This window comes from Anser brachyrhynchus, assembly GCF_964034855.1.
Source record: "Anser brachyrhynchus genome assembly, chromosome: 2".
Taxonomy (NCBI): Eukaryota; Metazoa; Chordata; class Aves; order Anseriformes; family Anatidae; genus Anser; species Anser brachyrhynchus.
Genome location: NC_137695.1, coordinates 72,569,272 through 72,588,167, shown reverse-complemented (window position 1 = coordinate 72,588,167; position 18,896 = coordinate 72,569,272). Strand labels below are relative to the sequence as shown.

General features: G+C 40.8%; 2 protein-coding genes across 6 annotated transcripts in view; both read left to right on the top strand.

The window, feature by feature from the left end:
* The window catches only part of RETREG1 (reticulophagy regulator 1), a 65,326-nt gene extending 56,446 nt beyond the window's left edge, over positions 1–8,880 (top strand). For 3 of the 4 annotated variants that reach the window (XM_080580217.1, XM_080580216.1, XM_080580219.1), the window contains 3 exons: positions 822–886; positions 2,034–2,160; positions 4,638–8,880. In XM_080580217.1, the coding sequence (XP_080436343.1) occupies positions 822–886; positions 2,034–2,160; positions 4,638–5,149 (704 nt within the window). In that variant the 3' untranslated portion in view covers positions 5,150–8,880. The other variant, XM_080580218.1, reaches the window with a different exon arrangement.
* A 229-nt stretch (positions 8,881–9,109) lies between these two features.
* ZNF622 (zinc finger protein 622) lies at positions 9,110–18,313 on the top strand. 2 transcript variants are annotated; one of them, XM_080580214.1, is made up of 8 exons: positions 9,110–9,266; positions 9,732–9,817; positions 10,899–11,507; positions 13,594–13,848; positions 14,584–14,746; positions 15,540–15,652; positions 16,683–16,826; positions 17,410–18,313. In XM_080580214.1, exons 3-8 carry the CDS (start codon positions 10,901–10,903, stop codon positions 17,535–17,537), a joined length of 1,410 nt encoding a protein of 469 aa, XP_080436340.1. In that variant the 5' UTR covers positions 9,110–9,266; positions 9,732–9,817; positions 10,899–10,900; the 3' UTR covers positions 17,538–18,313. The 2 variants fall into 2 exon arrangements, with proteins under 2 accessions (XP_080436340.1, XP_080436341.1); XM_080580215.1 differs by lacking the exon at positions 9,110–9,266 and adding an exon at positions 9,585–9,638.
* Positions 18,314–18,896: the final 583 nt, after the last annotated feature.

Sequence of the window (18,896 nt, the reverse complement as noted above, 5' to 3'; positions counted from 1 at the left end):
GGTCCAGGTAAGAGTTGTGCTTTCCTGCCTCTCACCCTCCAATTTAATTTAACCCAGGCAAGCTCCTTACCTTGCTTCACCACTTGAGTTCAGCTCTTGAGTTCATACACCCTCGTACTGGCACAAGAGAGGAAGCAGCAACTTGCAAAAACTGGCAATCAAGAACGTCACTGTGCTTTCCAGTGCTACTGGCTTATCTTAGTTTAAAATATTCATGAGACTGTTCTGAGAGAGAGAGGAGATGAGGTGAAAATTACTTGTCTGTTCATTGTTAGGAGCAACATCCTGCCACTTCAGAGGATGCTTTGTATGCATATTTGCATATGAATGTTATGAAAGCAGGGTAGCTGGGTGCAAAGGAAAGTTTTGTGAATGAAGACTACACACAATTATCCAGAAAATTGTATGTTCTCATATAAAAGTAATGTGTTGGAATAACTATACTGCCTGTTTTAACAGTGTGTTGCAATTATGCCTTGTACTGGCAGCGTAGTTTAAAAGATAAATATATATTGCCAGGGCACATTATATTAGTGTGAGCAACAGAGGCTTCAGAAGGAAGTACAAAACAGGTAAATAGATGTGTTGGAATGCATTTCAGAGCAACATTATCTCTCTTGCCTTGGCTGCTGCGCAATATATTTTGATAAATATCTAGCCTTTTGATCAGCCTTTTCTTCTCACCTTGGTAGCATAATTACCTAAATGATAGACAATGTCAACAGGTGACAGTTTGCTGTACTCAAGCTGTGTGATAGCACACACAGAACTTGGAAGTCCATTGTCACGAGTAGGATAAAAAATATTTTTTTTTCTTTCAGAAACAGCAAAAACAAAACCCACAGAAGATGACAGTGAATTAGACATATCAGCCCTCTGTCCTAAGGTGACTTTTTTCAGTCAGCCCTATCTTCTTTTTAAAATCTATATAGATAATGGAGAGTTTTCTGTGGAAGACTTTAACCTCCCTAGGAGGCTCTGTTCCTGAACTAAGCAGTATGTCTTAAAAGTGATTCATAGTCTCCATCTTTAGACCTATACTAATTAATTTGCTGCGTTCGTGACTTCTGGCCTTCAAGATAATGGTTTCTTTGGCCTACTAAACTAAAAATGTGTTTAGTTTATATTGGCTGTAGAATGATTAAACCAGAATTTCATAGAAAGGGCAGGTTTTTTTTGTTTAGTTTTCAAAAGTAAAATTGCTGGTACTTTTTATCAAATTAAATTATAAAAGGGAAATCTTCATAGAAAACCTATATTATTCGTCTGATACTTGTTTAATGACTTGTCAGATCACATTCAATGATAGTGTAAATCAGTATTATATCTACAAATATCTTTCCAGGTATGTATGAGAATAATCTAATGCCTCCTTTCTCTCTTAATATTCTAAATAACTATATGGCAAAGGATTTTTCCTTTATAATTAGAACATCAGTTGAATAAAAAAAATAATGATTTGGATTTGTAGAAGTTCTTAAGCAGTATTAGATCAGTCGTGTGTAGAACCTGACTTTGACAGTGATTGCTTTGAAGGTGTTATTGTATAATGCAAAAAAAAAAAAAGATATCTCATGGGAGATAAAAACTTGTTGCAGATGTAATTGAACAGTTATTGGATAAATTCATAAAGGATAATGATTTTTTGATTTAGCTATTTTTAATTGCCTTATGGATAATTTTTTTGTTTCAATGCAACTTTTTACAATTTCTTTATATTTATGCGTAGTTTGTATTTGCAAGCCTATTCTGCATTTGTTACACTAGGACATTACTTGAATCCCATACAATGAATAATTGGAATTTTCTGGCTTCTTTAGCTTAAAACCGTCTTCAATTAAGAAGAGGGATGCTTCACTTCTAAGTATTCTATACTGTTATTTTCACGTTTCTACGATTAAAGCTTAAATAGGAGACAATGTATTGTGCTGTGATATGCAAGAGACCTCTTTTTCAGTATCTAAGCATTGGCTTCCTGTTGTGTGAATTTTTTGAGTGTAAGAATGCAATGTATGGGACTTCTTTGTATGTAGGTTAGTCCTGCGGTTGTTGCCAAAGAGCTTTCAGTGTCTGACACAGATGTATCAGAAGTATCTTGGACCGATAATGGGACCTTTAACTTATCCGAGGGGTATTCTCCACAGACAGACACATCTGATGGTATGTAGTGGCTTCATCTATTTCATCAATGAATTGCACTCTTGTAAGTTATCTGAAAACTATTAGAGAATTTGAGGACATAAGTGGGGTTTGGTTTTGGTTTTGTTTCTTTGTTCTTCCCTACAGTGAATTTAGAATTAATTCCAGTGCTTATTTTGTTTTGGATACATCTTCTATGAGAGCTGTCTTCATCTTAAAAATAATCAAGTAGTGAACTAAGCATCTAAATACATAACTAGTGGTGAGTAAAACAGACACATCTGGATATATGCCAGACTTAGCTCTCTCTTCCATCAGACCTCTTAAGCAAGCAAGTTAGTATCAATAATGCTTTTCAGGGTAAACTATATGAATAAAAGCTGAGGAAGAAGAAGTGAATACTTTGAATTGATAAACAGCCAATTAAAGAAAGTATTGTTAGGCTCTGGATACTAGAATGCTGATGAAGACATCCAGCCATGAGCCTGAATGAAACACAAAAACTAAGACAAGGAAGAGATCCTCAAGCACTTGTCTTGATCTTGACTAGATCCTGAAATTCGTACTTTTTACAGACCAAGGTTTCAGTTAGTACTTTGCCCGAATAAATATTAAGAACAACAGTAGTTTGGTGCAGTCTTATGTGTGGATTTATTTCTCTTTTCTAGGAAGAAATTCAATGAAAAAGGCAAGTAGGGTGGAAATACTTACCAACATTATAAATGCCAAGTTAATAATTTAAAATATTTTGTTAATATTTCAAGCTGTAAATAGTATCTTATGATAATGGAATCATAAATTGGAATGTCTTCAAAGTAGCTACTTTCTGTCTCATTTCCAGCTAGTTCTGCTGCATGGGTTATTGTATCAAAGATGCAGCATTTCACATTTGCTTTTGATGGTCTTCATGACATCCCCTTCCAGCCCATTAATTTCTCCAGCCTGTTGAGGTCCCTCTGTGGGCCTTGACCTCCAGAATATTAAATGCACCTGCCCCACAGTGGCTCCTTCCTGTCTGTGAACTTGCTGAGAGTGCACTCCGTTCAGTCATCCACATCATTGATAAAAACACTGAACAGCGTTGTGTCTATACTTCTGAGAGACGCCACCATCCAGTTGGACGTTGTATCACTGATCACTGCCCCTTGAGCCAATTTTCCACATACCGAGCAGTTTACCAACCCAGTTCACTCACCAATTACGCTGTAAGGATAATGTGTGAAACTGTATTAAAGGCCTTGCTAAGTTAAAAATAAACATCCACTCTTCTCCCCTACGGAGCCCTTCAGCAAATTGGACATGCACACAAGTACAAGACCAGATGGGATGCACCCGAGGACTGTCTCATCTCCTGTCAAAGCTCTGTGCATTTGAGCCACCACTCTGCAGACAGCGTAACCCTTCTTCCTCACCTTTCGAGACTGTTTTTTCCCAAAGAAAATGGGAAAATTGATGAAATTGATGTGTCAGACATTTTTAGGATTCATTTCCTTAGCTCTTGTGAAAGCTCATATTGCTTGTTTTCATAGGAAGTAAGTTCAAATTGATTATATTTTATTTTTACATTCATACACTGTCTACTAGACCAAAGTATTACCTTATGCTCATTAAGGCATATTCCACAGGCCATGTATTGTAATCAATATGTTTTCCACATTTCTAATAACATACTATTAAAACAGTCATTAAAATCCAATCTTTTATTTGTTTACATTCTGCTTTTTATCCTTTTGAAACATGAAACCATACCGGTAATCTGTAGAGTTCCCATTTTTTCTCTTCTATTTAGTACAAGCATTGAACATGAAAGCAAAAATTTATGAATTAAGTCTTTACATTGTTTTTATATCTTTATTTAAACATGTTATTAAAAGTTTATTAAACTGTTTAAAAGCTTATTAAAAATTTGTAATACCATCATATAGACGTATTTGTAATATATATATATATATATATATATATAGTGAAGAAAAGGAGTTTAAAGACTTCCCACATTATAAATTTTAGCACTTTAGGTGGTTGGTGTATTTAGAACTGTCTGTGCTGAAGATTTGCATGGGTTGCTTTTTATACAGCTAAATACCACTTTTTTCCTCAAGTATTATTGGAAAGAGTCATTCTCAAGCACTTTTTCCAAATCTCTACATAAATATTGCGAATTGACTTTAGGTAGAAAATTTTAATGTGGAGTCACTGAAATGGGAAATGTAACTGAATGCTTGTGTTACTTCTCTTTTTTTTGGGATTGGAATGATTTTCACACAAAATATGAATCCAAATTCAAAGTCAGGCTGATACCAGTTGATTTGAAGTACTAGATTTTTATTTTATTTTAAATGTAAGATAATGCTTCTCTGCATTAAGATTACAGAAGACTACAGAATAGTAAATGTATTCAAAGGAAAATTTACTAACTGCATTTTTACACTTGGCTGCTTTTTTGGGGAAGCGTTTTTTGTTTGCTAACACTGTTTCCTTCTGTCAATCCTGTGTAATAGATTTTGACCGACCTAGTGATCACGAGGAAGCTTTTGCTAGAGATCTCTCAGAATTCCCTTCCTTAGAAAATGGTGCAGGAACAAATGATGATGATGACTCAAGCATTGGCATGCCCATCCAGCAAAAAAGAAAAAAAGAACAAACATATTTCAAGGTGGATCATTCTTCCAGACAGAGTAAAGAGAGACCATCCACTGCAGGGCTCTCCTTGCCTTTGACCAGTGACCAAACCTTTAATTTAATGAGTGGAATTGCTGGGGATGTCATCGCAGCTGCAGTGTCTGCTGCCATCAAAGACCAGTTGCAGTCTGCACAGCAAGCTCCCTCACATGCGGTGCCCAGTTTGAGTGAAGAGACAGACACGGAGGAAGCTGATGATTTTGAACTGCTTGACCAGTCTGAGCTTGAGCAGATTGAGAAAGAATTGGGACTTTCACAAGGCCAAGAAGCAGAATCCCAGGAGAAAAAGAAGTCTTCAGGCTTCCTTTCAAATTTGCTTGGAAATCATTAACCTGGGAATTGCAGTTGGTGACACAGAAGAAATGAAACACAAAACACACACAAAATCAAATGCAAAAAAGGAAAATTCTGAGCTGTAAGCTTTAACTATCACTTTAGATGTGTTGTAATAATTTCCCTTATGCAGAGTGAATTAACAGGATAAATATCAGCTGATACTGATAGTTTAATGTTTCTGGTAGTTAAACCTCAATGTAATAGCATGGAAATGAATTATCTATCCACTGTTTGGTTGCAGATGAGTGTTGGAGGTCAGTTGTTCAAAAGGTTTGGGGAAGAGGGTTTTTTTTAATCTTTTTGCCAAACATACATTTTGGGGTCCTTAGCCAAAGTTTCAACATCAGCAATTTATTTACTCTCAGTTGCCAACCGTGGTTGGCAGTCATAATGGTTCACACAGCAAGGATGAGTTATCAGAGGATTGCAGTGAGATTAAGTCTTGCCTCCTTCAATCATACTGAAATGTACGGAGCCCTACAGTTATCATTAGGTATAGTGCATCTACTATTTATGAACACGTTAACCAGCAGAACTCTAGTTTAACTCTGTGCAACACTATCATCAGAGGACTTGATTTAACACTTAAAACCTTTGAATTATTTTGGATATGGTGATGCATTTCCAAGTTTTTTGCTGTTTTAGGCTTGTAGAGTTGTAATGTGGCACGCTATTTGACTGACCACCTGCTGTGTTCCGTGATAGAGTCTGGTCCTTGGCAGTATTGCCTGTGTAAAGTCAGCCAATACATTTTTATATTTAAGAGTTAATATGTAAACTGAACAGCCTTTTGGGGAGCAGGTGGGGTAGTTATTGTTTGGAGTAGGGAAGATATAAGAGAGGCAAAGAGAAGGGCTTTTTTAGCTGCCACTTCTGTAATTCAAGATTCTGTGGGGTTGGTTTTTGTTTTTGTTTTGTTTTGTTATTTTTTGTTTGTTTTTGTTTTTTTTCCCTGGAACAGCTGCCATCACTTGCAACAAAAGTTGTATTGCAAGCTGGATCTCTTAATACACTTGAAGTATTCAGTGCGGTCATTCGCTATAGAAATCACTCAGAATCCTCTTGGCACGTAAATTAGTAAAATAAAAATGAACTTGTTTAAATTATTTGCCATTTTAAACTCCATGTGTGCTCAGTGAATGGCATGGGATCTTAAGCAGGTTACTTGTTTGATTTTTCGTAGGGCTTTTTTGTTCACCTTTAATATAATCAAATTGTAATACCAAGCAATAGTAATCAAAGAAGTAGGAAGAAGTAAAGCTAGTTTTTCTAATGTGATGTAAACAGTTAGCAGAGTCGAGGGACCATGTCAGCTGCTACTACTACTCAAGTAATTTTCCATTTGCTGGCATTTTAAGAGGTGAATACTGTCATCCAGGACCCTCAGAAAGTACAGCAACGGAGTGTAAAAACGTTCACTAACATATATGTGTAGGTAAACCTGTGTTTAACTCCATTCTTTTTTTTTTTTTTTCCCTGAGGTGAAAAAGTAGGCAGATGGCCAAACAGATTGTAGCTGAAGAAAAGATGCTGATAATTTTTGACACTGGCTTTATCGTTGCTTGTGTTTTTGTGTCAGTAATGCATATTGATTGTGTTTGCTGTCCTTTACCGGTAAAAAAGTGAGCCTGTGCCTTCATTATCCAATCCATTTTGAAATAAGCAGATGCCAGATATAGATCCCAGAAGATGCAGCTTTTGAAATGGTAACATCTTAACATTAAAAACAAGTTTCTGGAAATTATTTTAGAAATGTGGCCATATCGCTTTCATACTGTTAGTTGTTAAGTTTCCTTTTCAATTTCCCCAAGTCTGTCCTTCCCATTTGGAAAAACAAAAACAAAAGAGGCTTTTGCTGAAAAATCAGTAAGTTCAAAGGCCATTTAAGTTTCTCAGACAAGTTAAAAATGTTGTCTCCTTGCTGCATGTATAGGACAATCTATATATTAAGAAGAGTACAACTTCCAAGTTGCTGACAAGACTTTGCAGGGTACCTAGGCCAAGTGTGCTTCCCGAACAAGGGCACTCGCTGGTGCCAGAAGATGCAACAGGCGCCAGGACGGGGAGAACTGGAGAGGCAGCAGCGCTTAGCGAGCTTTGCTGAAGCGGGTGGATGAGACATGCGAACTAGCTGTCGGTGGTGGCATCGCAACAGCGTGCACTTTATTGTTGTTTTATGAAGAATGCTGTGGTTATAAAAGTACCTAACACAGGGGTGCTCTTCTAGAATAATTAGATCAAGAAGGATAAGCAGTTGGAGGAGTTTCTCAGACTTTTTGTAAGTGATCCATTTTCTGGTTTCAACATAGAAAAACAGATCCATTTTTCTTCAATAAAGTATGAGTCACTTTTTTTTTTGGAAAGTAAAAGCAAAACTTGAGCAAGCAAATCATTAAAGCTTAGGGACATAATTAATTACTTATTTGCCTGTCTTGAATTTTGTCTGTTTTCATGGTAGTTGATTACATGGTATTTTTTTTTTTATTCAAGCCCCTAAATACTGTGAAAGGAGGTAATTCTCTAACACTTACTATTCCTCCTAAGATAGTGGAAAGATGCTTAGTTTTTATGGAAAATTACCCCTACCCTCCTAAGTAAGCGCAGGTAAGAAACCCTTTGCTCAGACACAATACATTCCACTGCCAATAGTTGGAAAGCAGAACACAAAGAAAACATTTCTCCCCTTTGTGAAATCCCTTCCACACCATGTTTAGTTGGAAATCACATGAGAAACTTTCATTTTGCTGTATTCTAACAGCAGCCGCGATGTAGCTGTTACGTACAAATGCCTGTCACGTAATCTGCCAGTGGTCCCAAAGTCTTCGCAACGAAGTGTTGCCATCATCTTCCAAAATTAAAAAAAGTAAGGCAGGAAAAAGGGCAAGTGAGTATGGGATAGGCCATGGCTTTGGAACGTGCTTTTGTTACATAGGAGGCCTGCTTTCAGACAATTTCCAGGCAAAAACCAGCACAATCAGCGTGGAGGCTGTGGATCACAGAGCATGGACGTGTGAGCAAGCGACCAGGAGGTAATGCCAAGCGTGATCTCGTGGGATCTGTGCGATGCAGGAGCTGCCCACGTGCATGCAGCTCTGCATCCTCTGCCTCCAGTCGCATGGTTCACGTTCCTCCTTGCCTTTCAGTGGCTTCTTCATGTACCCGCACCTGGAGAAAGCTACGTGTGTTAGGGCAGGGTCTGTGGGATGCAGCTCACTCCTTCGTACTCACAAAATTTCCCTGTGCGCTATTACATCTGAGTAATCAATACTGAATTGGTGGCCTTACATGCATTAAGTCCAGAATAAAAGCACTTTTCAATGCAGAGCACTTCTCCTTGTGCATGTGCTAGACATTTACTACGAGTCTTGCTTTTGAAAACAAAATCATTCTACACAGAGGAGGAGGGGAAATAATTTTAACCGAAAGTAATAGGATACAAGACAGTACTTGTTTTACTTGCTTTTTGTTTGTTTTGCACTTTTCCAGACTGTTCACCTAAGCGTTCAGAACAAATTCACTGTAGTCCAAGTGCTTGTTCTTAGCTTAAGAGCAGTTAACAGTCTGTAACACCTCGACAGGTAACCAGAAACTGGAAAATTACAAAATGTCTTTATTTAAAATATTTTGCAGCACTTTACCTAGCTTGATTACTATTTTGTAAACATGGAATTATTATATTGATTGTTTGTAAAACCATTTAATAAATATGTGTTAGTTTTTATCTTTCATTGTATCCAACTGTATGTTTGTTCCCGAGACAAGGGGGTGGAAAAAAACACGCAGATGTTTGCCGCTCCGTCCTTTGTTCCTTTCCTTCCCCTGATGCGCGGCAGTGCTCGGTGGGGTGGGGCTCCTCCTGAACAAACACCTCGCTCGTGCCCCGGCGGTGCCACCTTGCCACCTCGCTGTCCGGGGGCAGAGCTGGGTGTCACACGTTGCTGCCCAGGAGCTGAGATGTGGCCGCCGCGGCGGCAGGGGGCGGCATGGTGGGGCCGGCCCGGTCCCACCCCGCGGAAGGTGGCGGCCGGGCCCGGCCCTTCCTGGTGGTGGAGCGCGGCCGGCACCGGGACGGACACGGACACGGACACGGACACGGACGGGTCCCCTCGCAGGTGCGGGCTGTGGGAGCGGGACAGGACGGGACGGGCCTGACAGCGGCCCCGGGCCCAGCTCCCGCCCCGGGGCCTTGCGGCCCGGCCCGGCGCAGGGACGGGGAACGGGCCCAGGCCCGGCCGGCGGGTGGCGGCGGGGACCGGCGCGGGGAGGGCTCCGCAGGGAGCAGCAGGCCGGGCGGGCAGGGCTCCGGCCCTTGGGGTGAGGCCCGTCAAGCCACACGGCGTTTACTTTCCTTAACCCCCTTCCCCCTCCCCCCTCATATATGAGGGAAAACTCGGCGCTTCGTTCGTGGTGTGGGCGGGAGGGAGACGCTTCAGAGAGCGATTGGGACTCCTGGGGAGGCAGAGAGTGTGCTCTGCTCTGTGATGGTAAACGTCCGCTCGGTGCGACACGCGTCAGCTGTATTTCACGTGAAATAGTATGGCCGCTATTTTCTGTTAACGTATTTTCTGCCACTGCAGGATTACGGACAGAGCGAGCAGTAAGTCAGGAGGAGCCCAGTTCTCTGGGGAGCTGCTGTCCCAGGCAGAACCTTCCAGCTCTCTTGGTACGTGCCTTTCACCATTGCTTCGCTCTTCTGGGAGCAGCTGCTGTTCAGACCGCATTCCTCATGACCTATTACTTACCTTCCTCCTTCCCCCCCCGAGTTTAAACCATGTTTTTTCTAAATCAATTAAAACATGGGGGTACTTTTAGTGATCTCCAGTGAGAACACATTTCATTGCTCTTTGCTTTTAAGATGGTCAAGAGATTCCGTCACCTGCTTTGTTTTGGCTTTGTTTTAAATCAAGTTTCATTAAGCACTGAGGAGGAAGGTAATGTGTGGCTTTTGGCTTTGGAAAGGAGGGCATCAATGAGAGGTCTCTACCCTCCAGTTGTCCCGTGACAGCCCCGGCAATGCAGCTCAGCATTGATGAGGCACTGCAAAGGCACTCCTACGGCACTGCTACCCCTGATCTTTCTTCGCTTCCTGGTGGGTAGCAGTGTCTTTGAGCACTCGATCTGGGTAAGACACCAGGTTAACACCTCTGGGTTAACAGTTCTGCGGGACAAAGAGTGCTGTCAGCTGCACATGCACTGCTCCAGAATAACTGAAAGGTTTTTATTTTTAAATGGGATGATTTTTTCTTCTGTCTGACGGGATTGTGGAAAACTGAAAACAGGTGTGCAAGTAGGTTTTCTGTTTTTACCCTTAGTTTGCCAATCTCTTCGAAAGCCTGTAGTTAGAAGAATACAAGCCTGATGGGAACCTGTACTTTCTGGTCTTCAGTAAAAAGGGGCAGAGCTTTTGAAGTACTGTTATTAAGGCTGGGAGCTTCCATCTCAATCTGTCTCTGAGGCCTTGCAAGCACAGCAGGTGCTGAGTCCAGAGCTGGGATATTGAGGTGCTGCTGTGGTACCCATAATTTCTCATAGCTACATGTGAGCCTTTGGGGGTTGGAGTTAGATGATCTTTAAGGTCCCTTCCAACCCCAGCCATTCTATGATTCTGTATTTTGATTGTCCTAGTAGGTAACATGCCATTTGCTAATGTTGGTGTTTAATAAATGTTATTTTGTACCAGAACTGTATCTGTTATGCTGCTGGTTGTTTATTAGTGTGACTATTATTTTTTCCCCACTTTCTAGTAATGGCAACCTACACGTGTATCACTTGCCGCGTGGCTTTCAAGGATGCTGACATTCAGCGTGCCCATTACAAAACCGACTGGCACAGATACAATCTGAAGCGCAAGGTTGCTGATATGCCTCCTGTCACCGCCGAGAATTTCCAAGAGAGAGTCCTAGCGCAGAGAGCGGTAGCAGAGGAGCAGAACAAAGTCACTGCCACCTACTGCACAGTTTGCAGCAAGAGGTTCTCCACCTTCAATGCCTATGAGAATCACCTGAAGTCTAAGAAGCACCTGGAGTTGGAGAAGAAAGCTGTTCAAGCTGTCAGCAAGAAGGTGAAAATACTGAATGAAAAGAACCTGGAAAAGGGGCTTGCCCTGGAGAGTGTGAACAAAGATGAAATGAACGCAGCTATACAGCAAGCCATCAGAGCTCAGCCATCTTCATCACCAAAGAAAACACCTTTACCTCCTAATAATGCAAGCAGCTCTCCAGTTTCCATGGAAAGCACCAGTCAGTTGCAGAGTAGAGAACGATCTGAAAAACCTCCACGTCTGCAGTGGTTTGAACAACAAGCAAAGAAGCTGGCCAAACAACAGGCGGAGGAAGAGGAGGATACAGAAGAAGGTAAGGCAGTAAACAGGCTGATGACAGGTAGCTGGGTATAAGCTGTGTAGTTGGTTTTGCGTGAAAGTCTCCTTTTGTTTCCTTTAGTAGTGCAGCTTTTTTAATTACATGAGGTCTTCCCGTTGATTAAGTTTTCATCTGAACAGAGGATTTAAGGCTGGTCCATGCTTGCAGTTAGGGACTCCATGTTACAGTGTGTGATCAGCCAGCTGTGCAAGATACTAACACGTGCAAGGGCTGGATATAAGCACTGCTAACCTGAGCACTGTTTCCTGTGTGAAGTCCCAGGGGAATTCCGGGGCCAACACAGAAGGTTACCCTGAAACTGCTTCTGAAAAATAGATGAAATGAACAAAAATCCAATCATGATTATTTGTACCATGGTTCACTTTACTGATCTGTTGAGAAGAGATGGGAGTGGGGCTTCTGTTTTTCACTGCCCATCAAGATCGGAGGTGGAAGTTTGCTCCATAGCCTGCTGCTCTGTGGCATAATTTCTCAGCACATTGGCATCTATAATAAAAATAGTTTAAGAGTTGCTGCCCCAGCTGCCTGTTCCTGCTGTGCCACCCTCATCACTTGTGTGGATACAGCTGTTTGCTGAGGGCTGGCCTGGGAAGTGGACAACTGAAATAATCAGAGCTTCAGGACTCCCAGGAGGGGTTATTTTTAACCTAGACATTTTCAGTGCTGTAGCTTACAGTGCAGGCCACAAAGGCATCTCTTAGAGCATTAGAATGGGGTGATTAAACAGCGGCAGGGGGGCCAGGAGTGAATGAAATGGGAACATACTATTCCAACCTCAGTACTGAAACCATTGTGGCATGTTACTACGTCTGTTACAGTATTTTTATGCTGGTGAAGTTTAAGTTGCAGTCTCTGGGGAATCTGTGTGTAGAATAGAATTGTTCTTCTACAGGAGAAGAAATGTATGCTGCTGAACGTGGATCTTAGCATCTAAAGAAGAAGGCAGCTTGCACTAGTTTTGTATTAATGTATTTGTCATAAATTGTGATGCTAAATCTCAGTAGGTTTCCCAGTGTTAATTTGCCTTTTAAGTATTTGTCCAGGAGTGTTCCTTACATGTCCTGTTAATTCAGTTTCATTAAAATCATTAAACTATATCCTGTAGCAAAGATCTTTAATTAGCAGCCTGCAGCACTGGGGAGTGTCCCTTTGCCTGTTCTCAAACACTGTGTGCCATGGCAGTTGGAGCAGTGGGAGCGAGAAGTGGGAAATGCTCTCTGTGCCACATCTGCCCTCTTTGAAAAAGATTTCTAGATCCCTCTACCCATATAACCAGATTCCTGGTTCACTAGCTTTTTTTTTTTTTTTCAAATGATAATTAGCTAATAGTGCATCTGACAGCTGATTAAGGATGTAGATGAAGTGTACTCTGCTGCTGTTGGTTTTAAACGTCTATCATGTTTGGCAGTGGCCCTGTGAATTTACAAAAGGTCAAAATAAAGTTAAGAAATAGCATTTCCCTGTGGAGTTAAAGCCCTTCCTGATGAGTCCTGAAGCCTACTGTCAGTACCTGTGGGGAATGCTCTGTTGCTTGTAGCCTTCATTGAGAGCTGCAGAAATCTTGCAAGCATGTAAAATTATTATTAAATCTTGGGTAACTGTGAGAAGTGGCTTGTTCTTCTCCTTGGTTAAAGAAGTATGTGTGAACAGGAGTGTGTTTTCCCTCGCTGCTAAGTCACTGCTGGAAATGAGTATTTCCGTGTTTCTGATGGAGTTGTATTGTTTTTAATGAGGCATGCATGTGTTCTTGTGCTGTAGCGAATTAAATTAAAGGTCTTGAAACTGCAATTAAGTTAATAGTTGAGAAAATGGAGGGGAAAAATTTGAGACCTGCCAGCTTTTTTTATGACCAGTCTTGAGCTTTGCTATGTGTTTTACAAAAAAAGTTGTTTTACTGGAAATGATAAAACCTTGCACCTGGAAATAAGCATGTGGTACTTAGCTGTAAGAATAGATAATGCAGTATTTTCTGAAAACTATTTTTTAACTTATTTGGGAACTGTTCTGCTTGGAAGAAATAATCAAGTAAATAAATCTTTCTTAATTTTCCATTGAAAAGGCTGGGAGGATATGGATTCTGATGAAGACATTGGCTCTGATGAAGAGATGGAAAGCGTGGGAGAAGAGGAGGAGGAGCAGGCAGAAGCTGGAAGTGCTCCTGCTGTCGGGGCCATACCAGTTACAGACTGCTTGTTCTGTTCCCACCATTCAAGATCTCTCATGAAGAATGTGGCCCATATGACAAAAGTTCACAGTTTCTTCATTCCAGACATAGAGTACCTTGTGGATCTCAGGGGACTAATTAAGTACTTGGGTATGCCTGTAAATCTTTGATTTTAACATGGATAATTATAGACTGTTACTGCTTATTTTCACTTGGATACAACTTAAAATGTGTTTTGGTGGTAGTGGTGGTTTTTTGTGTATGTGTGAAATTGGGAAGCTGTCTAGTTCAGTATTTTGATCATGGTGAGGTCCGTGGGTTTTCCAGGGAGAGTGAGAGGAAACCCTACTGAGCAAACACGTGGCCACGTACCCTGTAGGTCTTGCATGGTTTTCTAATGCTGAGAGAGTTTTTCAGGTAACATGAAATTTAGGACAAAACTCAGTTACTGTAGTGTGCATTTGAGCCATCTTATACTGGGGGAGGTTCTGAATACCTAATGAGTCATAAGTGTTTGCCTCATCTGTTGACAATGCCAGTGAGACAGAGCTGAAAGCTAGGCAAAGAATGTCTAGTGTGTTGTCTAATGTGATAGTGATGAGCATAAAATACTACTGGAGTATCAGATAGGAAGTTGTAATGGAAGCTTGAAATGTTTTATTGAGTATACGTAATGATCCATACCTAGTCACATGAATTCTTTAAATGCACAGACTTTGTCCCCGATGGAGCCGTATGATCAAGGCATAGGAACAGCAGGGCTTTTCTGGAGATGAAGGACTCAGGGTTCTTCCTCAGTCTCTCTGCCTTCAAGCTCAGAAGGCCACATCACTGAAATGTTAATTATTGAGTAGGAACCAATAAAAGTGTCAATTTTATCTGCAGGAGAGAAAATTGGTGTTGGGAAAATCTGCATCTGGTGTAATGAAAAGGGGAAGTCCTTCTACTCCACGGAAGCAGTACAGGCTCACATGAACGACAAAAGCCACTGCAAACTCTTCACAGATGGAGATGCAGCATTGGAATTTGCAGACTTCTATGATTTCAGGTGAGGACACTTCTTTCAGTGGAGCACAGCAGACGGCAGACAAAAGAACAGTTAAACGTTACATCACATCACAATCTCTTATTATTAGTTTTTAAAATTCGGTCCTGTTTCTGTTTTGATGCTTATTTTGTGTAGCTGTTTTGTCACCTTTCTGGGTTAGCATAACACCATGATGGGTTCTCCTCTCCTGTGACCACTAATATCAGTCCTATGTGGAAATGTATTTGGAATTCTATTTTGTATGTTTGCTGTTACTGAGTTTAGGTTTCAGTCCATCAAAGATCATAAAAGGATAGAAATATCACTTATGTTACCTTTTAGGCTTTAAGATCTACTGTAGATTTTTTTTCTTTTAAGTAGCTGGAGTTAAACAGCACTGCTGTGGTTTAGAGGCCTCTTGTTGGACTTCTGGAAGTTATCCTCAGCTGTGATCACTTTGTTCAGAAACGCCTACTATTATGGTTACAGGTGGTATGGGGAGCTTCTTGGCATGCTCTCCATAGATCTGCAGAGCTGATGGGCTATGTTATATGGTGGTGGCTTTTCACAATAAATAAATACCTGTTAAGAGCGCAGCAGGAGAGCCACACTGGGCTATAGAACTTGGAGGTTCTTGTCTTCAGCCTCTGTTCAGGGAAAGGTGTTACTGGGAAGAATTCTTAAATCAGGGTAGGTGAAACATGATGGTGGTTGTGGGTTGCTGTAGCTGTACATGTCGGTTCTTTTGTGTAATGGGTCTGGATAGCTGTGGCTGCTCGCCACATGTAAAACACATACTGCTTCTCCTCTCTAGGAGCAGTTACCCTGATCACAAGGAAGGGCAAGATGGGGAGGTGTCCGGAGAGCTCCCAGCAGAGAAAGACTTGGAATACGATGATGACACCATGGAGCTGATCCTTCCTTCAGGTAGGCACATGATCTGTGTTAAGATGTACTTTCTCTGGGTTTCTCATAGGTGTAGCTGTTACTTGAAGTCATTGTGATAAGTGTTTTCGTTTGGCAAGGGAGCAAGTAATTTTGCATTAAGTGCATTTGGTGTTTTGTCTTCCCTTTACATGATTTTCACTACAAAATTTAAAGACCTGTCTGTCATTTTACAGAAAATACTAAAATAGCTTAAACAAACTTGGAAGCCTTTTTTTCTTTCTTTTTTTTTTTCCTTGCCTTTTTTTCCTTTAATTTAACTTCAGCATTAATGTAAATGTGGTTTGGGGCACAGGGTTCCTTTGGCTACTTGACCCCTTCATTAACATGTGATTCACATGATAACACTGCAAGAGTTTCCTTATCTTGCGTTAGTGCAACATGGAGAGATTATAACTTAGGTTATCTAGTGTAGTTTTTTTGCAGAGTGGTAGCAGGTACACTGGTAACAGATTCAGTAAACTACTTCAGTGAAACAAATTTCTTTAAATGACCTTACTCTTGCCTTGTAACAGTATTTGAGAATTTGGCACTCCTACGTATTTTTGTCGTTGTTGTTGTTCTGGTGTTTTTGTATGAGGGGACTGCAGCCCTTCCATTCTGAAAAGTGTGGCTAACCATGCAGTTACAGAAAGGAGATCTTCCTGAATTTCACTGATGTCTTCAGTGGTTATTTGAAACAGCATTCCCATTCTGCTTATTCCCCTAATTAAATCTTTTTGATAACTACCTGTTTGTTATCTAAGCTAAGGCCCTCTTGAAGAGTGTTCTTCAGGGTCTGGAGGTGGTTTGGTGTTTTTCCTTAAGGTAAAGTGCACTACAGCAAACCTTACAGTAATTGCATTCAGTTTATAATAGTCCTAAAGATTTTTTGTTTTTCTTCTTAAGGCCTTAGCCTTTTAAAAAGCATTTCTTGGCATTTGAACTTTCCACAATTTTCACAATATGCTTAACTACCATATTTCAGAAACTGCATTATTATGCGTAGTAAGATGTCTCCTCCTCTGAACAGGTGCCAGAGTGGGTCATCGTTCTTTAATGAGATACTACAAGCAACGGTTTGGTCTGTCAAGAACAGTGGCTGTTGCCAAAAATAAGAAAGCAGTGGGTCGGGTGTTGCAGCAGTACAAAGCTTTGGGCTGGACAAGCCAGACAGGTAGGTGCCAATTTGAGCTTTTGGCAGGTGATAAGATCCTAGGATATCATCACAGTACAATAATGTAAGTCAGGTTTGTTTCATGTTTGTGGGGTTTTAGTTAGTTTTCCACTCAATTCCCTTTCATTCCTGCAGTCCAAGCAGAAGAGGAAGTCGGTTTTGTCTAAAATCCATTGCGGCTTCTGTGCTAGCCCTTCAGTTCACCAGCACATTTGTGATATTTGGTGAATTCCTAATATTTTTTGGTTTCTAGGGTAATAATCTCATCTCTGCCTGTCAAAGCCACTACTCTTGATGTTTAATATGTAGCATAAAGCATTATTTGACAGGTGGAGTACTTTTTGAGTTGGGGAGCAGTGACGTGTTCTATATCCACACTGGAATGTCTTTTTCCCTTCACCACAGTTGTGGATGTTCAGAGGAAACTGTCCTTTCCCAAGAGAGAAGTGAAAAGGAACTTGCCTGTATGAAGAGAAAACATACAGCTAACTGCTGATTTCAAGAGATAGATAAGCAGTTTTGCAATTTAGTAGTGATCCTACAAACATTTATCCCTCTTTCCCTTCCTCCTTTCTCTCTGAAGGGGCAGTCTTCGCTCAGCAGCGTGATATGCAGTACCTGCAGAGGATGAAGTCAAAGTGGATGCTCAAGACGGGAATGAGTAACAATGCTACAAAGCAGAGGCATTTCCGGCCACAAGTCAGATTTTGAGTACCCCAGAGGGCTGCATGCAGCTGTTTTTGGAAAGAGGGATTTAATGGTTTCTGGCTCGTGGGTTGTGTTATTAAAATGGATTTGGTACCTAACAAATGGTGGTATGTATGCTGGTGTGCCTCCCTGTCTATGAGAAGATGTCCTGCAGGGAGCTTGTCTCTTCCACTGAAATGATGGTTGGCTTAACTTAAAAATGAAAATACCTTAAATGGAATCCGTGGTGAAGTAATCATAGCCATGAATAAGGATGCACAGTCTTAACTGCTCGTCTTTGTGCAATACCTTTCCGTGGGGCAGTTGACATTGCCATTTGTCTGAATACCTTCAATTTCCAACTCTGCAAACGGCTGAGGCCAAGAGAAGATCCTTGACCTTAGCTTAGATTACATCTAAACTGGAGATAGAGAGTATTGGAGGTGTTTACTTGTGGTGTCAGACATAAGTTAGCTGGGTATTTTGGACTTCTAGCTGGCACTATTGAGGTGGAAATTTGAAAGCAGAAATTCTGGGAAGGTTAAGTGATAACTGTTTGCAGAAATGCACTGATGGGAAGCATAACTCCAGGATTAATTTTGTCCCTTGAAGCTGACTGTATTTGCTTAATGCTCCAGGTCAGGGCTGGGTTAATGACTTTCAACATAAACCAATTGCACTGTATTTCATGAATTTTCATTACCTAAAAACTGCTCAAAATTATGATAACATATAAGTGAATGTTCATCTAAACTTCTGATTATTTGTTAAAAAAAATCCTGATTAAAACTCTGAAGTAACTATTGATGTCAGCTTTTGTTATTCCCATTGAGAACTTGTGTTTTATGATCTTGCTGAAGGAAAGTCACCTGAGACATGCATGGCTAGAATGGAGTGTCCTTCCTGCCAACAGCATGCTCTCCCACTTGAGCATGCAAACTGTTACAGACAGATGTAGAGAAAACTTGAGTTAAAGAGCTCAGGCACCAGTGCTAGTGTTGGTCCTGGTGTTGTAGATGTTAAAAGCTTCCATGGCGTTACCAGTTCTTCTGACCTTCATGTGAAGAGGTGGACAATGACACAAAACATGTTGCCTAGCTCATGATGCTCTTGAGCTGTGCTATGCTGGACTTACAGTGTCAACAGGACACTGTCCACAGGAAAATTGCTGCTTGCCTGCCTATTAGTTATGGAGGTTAGCTGCAGCTGCTTACGGTCAAGTCGCATTTCTGCATTTTAGGATTGCTCTGGACTCCCTAGTAGTGGCTTTGATTAGCATGATTTTAGTAAATTTTCTTCCTTTCCTTTAACGTTCTATCCATTGTATGACTGGAAATAGCAGGGGAAATTTATAAGAACTTTGTCAATAACATTGCATTTTGA